Source organism: Protomyctophum parallelum, assembly GCF_964188405.1.
Source record: "Protomyctophum parallelum genome assembly, chromosome: 13".
Classification (NCBI taxonomy): domain Eukaryota; kingdom Metazoa; phylum Chordata; class Actinopteri; order Myctophiformes; family Myctophidae; genus Protomyctophum; species Protomyctophum parallelum.
In genome coordinates this window covers 47,723,376-47,730,017 of record NC_139708.1, presented here as the reverse complement: position 1 = coordinate 47,730,017, position 6,642 = coordinate 47,723,376, and the positions used below count along the sequence as shown (strand labels likewise).

Here is a 6,642-nt window from a genome sequence, read left to right as displayed (position 1 = left end):
AGGGCCTGGTGGCCTGATATGGAGGGCCTGGTGGTCTGATATGGAGGGCCTGATATGGAGGGTCTGATATGGAGGGCCTGGTGGTCTGATATGGAGGCCTGTTGGCCTGATATGGAGGGGCCTGGTGGCCTGATATGGAGGCCTGGTGGTCTGATATGGAGGGCCTGATATGGAGGGTCTGATATGGAGGGCCTGGTGGCCTGATATGGAGGGCCTGGTGGTCTGATATGGAGGGCCTGGTGGCCTGATATGGAGGCCTGGTGGTCTGATATGGAGGGCCTGATATGGAGGGCCTGGTGGTCTGATATGGAGGGCCTGATATGGAGGGTCTGATATGGAGGGCCTGGTGGCCTGATATGGAGGCCTGTTGGCCTGATATGGAGGGCCTGGTGGCCTGATATGGAGGCCTGTTGGTCTGATATGGAGGGCCTGGTGGCCTGATATGGAGGCCTGGTGGTCTGATATGGAGGGCCTGATATGGAGGGTCTGATATGGAGGGCCTGGTGGCCTGATATGGAGGCCTGTTGGCCTGATATGGAGGGCCTGGTGGCCTGATATGGAGGCCTGTTGGTCTGATATGGAGGGCCTGGTGGCCTGATATGGAGGCCTGGTGGTCTGATATGGAGGGCCTGATATGGAGGGTCTGATATGGAGGGCCTGGTGGTCTGATATGGAGGGCCTGGTGGCCTGATATGGAGGGCCTGGTGGTCTGATATGGAGGGCCTGATATGGAGGGTCTGATATGGAGGGCCTGGTGGTCTGATATGGAGGGTCTGATATGGAGGGTCTGATATGGAGGGCCTGGTGGCCTGATATGGAGGCCTGGTGGCCTGATATGGAGGGCCTGGTGGTCTGATATGGAGGGCCTGATATGGAGGGTCTGATATGGAGGGCCTGGTGGCCTGATATGGAGGCCTGTTGGCCGGATATGGAGGGCCTGGTGGTCTGATATGGAGGGCCTGATATGGAGGGTCTGATATGGAGGGCCTGGTGGCCTGATATGGAGGCCTGTTGGCCGGATATGGAGGGCCTGGTGGTCTGATATGGAGGGCCTGATATGGAGGGTCTGATATGGAGGGCCTGTTGGCCTGATATGGAGGGCCTGATATGGAGGGTCTGATATGGAGGGCCTGGTGGCCTGATATGGAGGGCCTGATATGGAGGGTCTGATATGGAGGGCCTGGTGGCCTGATATGGAGGGCCTGATATGGAGGGTCTGATATGGAGGGCCTGGTGGTCTGATATGGAGGGCCTGGTGGTCTGATATGGAGGGCCTGGTGGTCTGATATGGAGGGCCTGGTGGCCTGATATGGAGGGCCTTATATGGAGGGTCTGATATGGAGGGCCTGGTGGCCTGATATGGAGGCCTGGTGGCCTGATATGGAGGGTCTGATATGGAGGGTCTGATATGGAGGGCCTGATATGGAGGCCTGGTGGCCTGATATGGAGGCCTGGTGGTCTGATATGGAGGGCCTGATTTGGAGGGTCTGATATGGAGGGCCTGGTGGCCTGATATGGAGGCCTGGTGGTCTGATATGGAGGGCCTGATTTGGAGGGTCTGATATGGAGGGCCTGGTGGCCTGATATGGAGGCCTGGTGGCCTGATATGGAGGGCCTGGTGGTCTGATATGGAGGGCCTGATATGGAGGGTCTGATATGGAGGGCCTGGTGGTCTGATATGGATGCCTGGTGGCCTGATATGGAGGGCCTGGTGGTCTGATATGGATGCCTGGTGGTCTGATATGGAGGGCCTGGTGGTCTGATATGGAGGCCTGGTGGTCTGATATGGAGGGCCTGGTGGTCTGATATGGAGGCCTGGTGGTCTAATATGGAGGCCTGGTGGTCTGATATGGCCGAGCAAAATAATATTTTGGTCTCCGGTTGCCGACCAACTCTATTAAATATGCGCGACCCAGACAATTTTATTGGCATTTGGTGAAACACAACACAACACGGCGGTACCGCGCACCCAAAATAGACGCTCTATACAAGCTCACAACGCTTCCGCATTGTCAGATCAACATATGTAATGAATTCTGTACTGGCCATATAAGGAGTCTTGAGTGTCAGATCAACATATGGAATGTCATAACAGGTCAACTCCATACAGTATATGGAGATCTAAGGGTGGTAGCGGGGACATTTCTCTTGAGTGTGTACAGTGTCGGCTGCCAGGTGCGGCTGCACTAATAACTTTGGGGCCGGCCCGTCTAGAGTTTGAATGGACAGGTGGGCCTGTTGAGAACTCTAGTTTTGGCCGGCTGCCGGGTGTGTCTGCACTAATAAATTTGGGGCAGGCCCGTCTATAGAGTTCGAATGGACAGGTGCAGGGCCTTACTTTAGTACCCATGATGTTATCTCTATAGTCTAGACTCTAGATAGAGGGAGGAATTATGTGCCTTCAAGGACCTTGTTGTATCAGGACCTTGAAACACAGACAGCAGCCACGCTCCCAGTGGGTTCACTGCTGTGGCAGCTTTACTGATGTGTTGTTGTGGGTAGACTCAGACTGTATAGGCTGGACTGTCTGTCTGTGTCTGTGTCTGTGTCTGTGTCTGTGTCCGTGTCTGGACTGTCTGTCTGTGTCTGGACTGTCTGTCTGTCTGTCTGTTGTTGTAGGTAGACTCTGTATAGGCTGGACTGTCTGTCTGTGTCTGGACTGTCTGTCTGTCTGTCTGTTGTTGTAGGTAGACTCTGTATAGGCTGGACTGTCTGTCTGTGTCTGGACTGTCTGTCTGTCTGTTGTTGTAGGTAGACTCTGTATAGGCTGGACTGTCTGTCTGTGTCTGGACTGTCTGTCTGTCTGTCTGTCTGTCTGTCTGTCTGTCTGTCTGTCTGTCTGTCTGTCTGTCTGTCTGTCTGTCTGTCTGTCTGTCTGTCTGTCTGTCTGTCTGTCTGTCTGTCTGTCTGTCTGTCTGTCTGTCTGTCTGTCTGTCTGTCTGTCTGTCTGTCTGTCTGTCTGTCTGTCTGTCTGTCTGTCTGTTGTTGTAGGTAGACTGTATAGGCTGGACTGTCTGTCTGTGTCTGGACTGTCTGTCTGTCTGTTGTTGTAGGTAGACTAGGCTGGACTGTCTGTCTGTGTCTGGACTGTCTGTCTGTCTGTCTGTCTGTCTGTCTGTGTTGTAGGTAGACTAGACTGTATAGGCTGGACTGTCTGTCTGTGTAGGAGTCAATGAAACGCTCGCTGCCGCCACAGACACATGCTTTATGCTCCGTCCTATAAAGGACAAAAGTGGGCTTTAGATGTTAATGTCATCACGCGTGCAACACGTCATCTCTCCATTAGTAGTGCATGCTCTCTCTCTCTCTCTCTCTCTCTCTCTCTCTCTCTCTCTCTCTCTCTCTCTCTCTCTCTCTCTCTCTCTCTCTCTCTCTCTCTCTCTCTCTCTCTGGGCTGACATGTGAGTGTATGAATAATGAACCTGGATGTCTGACCCGCCACGCGACAGAACGGACCGCTGATGAAACAGAAGGTGACCCACAAACAGACCACGAGGCGACGAGAGCAGGTCTCACATGGGACACGCCCATAGGAGCACGGCAACGCGCGCACGTGTGCAACTGCGCACATACAGTACTCGCGTACAGCACGCACGCTCTCTCTCTCTCTCTCTCTCTCTCTCCTCTCTCTCTCTCTCTCTCTCTCTCCCCTCTTCTTTGGTTGCATCACTCCTTCCCTCGTGTCCTTCCAACACGCTGTCCTGTCGTTAACATCATGCTTCCTTTCCTTCCTCCTATCCCCCCCCCCACACACACACACACGCATGCACGCACGCACGCACGCACGCACGCACGCACACACGCACACACATTTTCATTTCAATCCCGCATTCAATTAAATTATGGACCAAAAAAAGACAGATAGCACCACCGAGTGGCGCGCTACGAGCTTGTAGGTCTGCTATTTTTGAAAAATCGAAGAACGACTGACATAGAAACACAGCTTTTTCAGAAAACTGTCAGGATGCGGAAAATGCGGACATTTTTAGAATCTTATCTCAGGTCAAAATGGGTTAAATAAAGAATCAATCAATCAATAACAAATATATATTTATTGAATATAAAATGAGCAATATATTTATTATGGTTTGGCGATGTATTGGATCTGCGTTTTAGGTACTCAGATCAAGCATCAGTCCCAACCACACCGAACCGTACCTAAAGATCAGATCCAGAACGATCTGGAATGTTTTAGTGTTAGTCTAGTTTTAGTCGACTAAATCTACAGTTGATTCACATGACTAAATGTATTTTGGCGGGGCTCGATGCCGCCGTAATGACCGTTTTTACACTTGCTGAAATTTTTCACCAATGCAACTAATTGTAAAATAATGTGTACTGGATCTCTTGTCCACTAGTCTACAACAGTCTAGTTTTTATTTGTTGGTATTTGTTGTACAGTATATTTACTATTTAGTCTTAGTTTTAGTCATCATAGGATAGTTTCCATTTAGTTTTCGTCAGTGACAACAGGTAGTCGACGAACATTTCTCGTCTTAGCTTTAGTCGCCGAAATCAACACTGGTGTGTGTGTGTGTGTGTGTGTGTGTGTGTGTGTGTGTGTGTGTGTGTGTGTGTGTGTGTGTGTGTGTGTGTGTGTGTGTGTGTGTGTGTGCGTGTGCATGCGTGCGCGTGTGCGTGTGTACCCCTCTACTTGTGGGCGGCTGTTAGCCTGGGTAAACCCACTCCCCCTGCTGGACAACATTTCATTCTGCCAGGAGGGGTGAGTCTGGCTAAATGGTAATACAAAGTCCTTAAAGGTTTTATGACATTCATTTTCATTTATTTTTCTTTTTCTTTTTTCTTTTAGGTTTTATGACCTCAATTACACCCAAAAAACCTGAACTTTGAACATTCAGTGGATTTGCTGTGGTCTGAAGATTTCTTTGTGGTTTGGAAGCCTTTTGAGCTACAATGAAAACAGGCAACACAGTGAAAACAGTGACATCTGCTGGCAAATCCCATTGACATATATGGGATTTGCAGGATCTTACATCACAAACAGCAGGAAAATCAGAGCACCTGTTTGAGCCAGAAAACCCCAGATCACAGAAAATCTACTGAATGTTAAAAGTTCATGTTTTTTGGGTGCAATTGAGATTAGAAAACCTAAAAAAAAAAAACAACAATTCCAAACCTTTTTTTTTATGTCACAATCCCTTTAAGATTGTATCAGCTTTGGTACGAGCCAATCCGCGACCGAGCTCAGGGCTCTGTGATTGACAGCGCACGTTGGCCAATCAGGAACGATTTGAGCAGTTGATGACGTGTGAACTCCTCGACTCATTCACAACAACAAACATGGGAATGAGGAAGTAGGAACGGAACGCGTTTAGATGACGCCTCTTGTTTTGATATACGCTGATTGGCTGAAGGGGTTGTCCGTCAACGCTACTCTCCCGCCCCACGGCTAAACAGCCACACAGGCGATTATGCCAGACTCACCCCTCCTGGCAGAATGAAATGTTGTCCAGCAGGGGGAGTGGGTTTACCCAGGCTAGGCGGCTGTGGCTCAAGAGGTAGAGCTGGTCGTCCACTGATCCATGGGTCGGCGGTTCGAATCCCGGCTCCTCTTGTCTACATGTCGAAGTGTCCTTGGGCAAGACACTGAACCCTATGTTGCCTCCAATGTGAGCTCGCCACCATTGGTGTGTGAATGTGGGGAAGTGAGGACGCTGGCGTCGACTGTTCGCCGCTTCACCTCCCAATGTATGAATGAATGAACCATTGTAAAGCGCTTTGAGCACTTGGAAAAGCGCTATAAAAAAATGCAATTCATTATTACTACGCAGGTGAGATGGAGGAGCTGGAGGCCATGTGGCTGACCGGCATCTGCCACCACGAGAAGAACGAGGTGATGTCCAGCCAGCTGGACGTGGACAACATGGCGGGCGTGTTCTACATGCTGGGCGCCGCCATGGCGCTGTCGCTCATCACCTTCATCTGCGAGCACTGGTTCTACTGGCAGCTGAGGTTCTGCTTCATGGGCACGTGCACCGGGCAGCCCGGGTTCGTCTTCTCCATCAGCAGGGTGAGTCCATGGTTATTATACCCTCCATACCCCCCTTCTCCATCAGCAGGGTGAGTCCATACGTATTACACCCTCCACTTCCTTGTTTAAACCTCTTCTCCATCAGCAGGGTGAGTCCATACGTATTATTCCCTCCACTTCCTTGTTTAAACCTCTTCTCCATCAGCAAGGTGAGTCCATGGTTATTGGCGGCTGTGGCTCAGGAGGTAGAGCAGGTCGTCCAATGATCCCTGGGTCGGCGGTTCGAATCCCGGCTCCTGCTGTCCACATGTCAAAGTGTCCTTGGGCAAGACACTGAACCCCACATTGCCTCCAATGAGTCGGTCGGTGTGAGCTCGCCACCATTGGTGTGTGAATGTGGGAAGTGAGGACGCTGGCGTCGACTGTTCGCCGCTTCACCTCCCAATGTATGAATGAATGAACCATTTGTAAAGCACTTTGAGCACTTGGAAAAGCGCTATAAAAATGCAATTCATTATTATACCCTCGACCCCTATTTAAACCCAAATGGCTGCCAGGATCTGTTGATCTATTGATCACGCATTGCCACGGTTTTCCTGCTTTGCAACCCTTATTTTGAAGAGCCAAATATCCGTAACCGGGTGTTACGA

The 6,642-nt window shown here is 50.6% G+C and overlaps 2 protein-coding genes across 2 annotated transcripts in view; both read left to right on the top strand.

Annotated features, from left to right (window-relative positions):
* The window catches only part of tcf20 (transcription factor 20), a 188,429-nt gene that overhangs the window by 120,878 nt on the left and 60,909 nt on the right, over positions 1 to 6,642 (top strand). The gene's annotated exons all lie outside the window — the stretch shown is intronic.
* The window catches only part of grin2ba (glutamate receptor, ionotropic, N-methyl D-aspartate 2B-a), a gene marked incomplete at its 3' end in the record, with an annotated part of 203,675 nt that overhangs the window by 176,841 nt on the left and 20,192 nt on the right, over positions 1 to 6,642 (top strand). Inside the window, 1 exon segment of the mRNA XM_083780784.1 lies at positions 5,793 to 6,031. Coding sequence (XP_083636910.1) covers positions 5,793 to 6,031 — 239 coding nt within the window.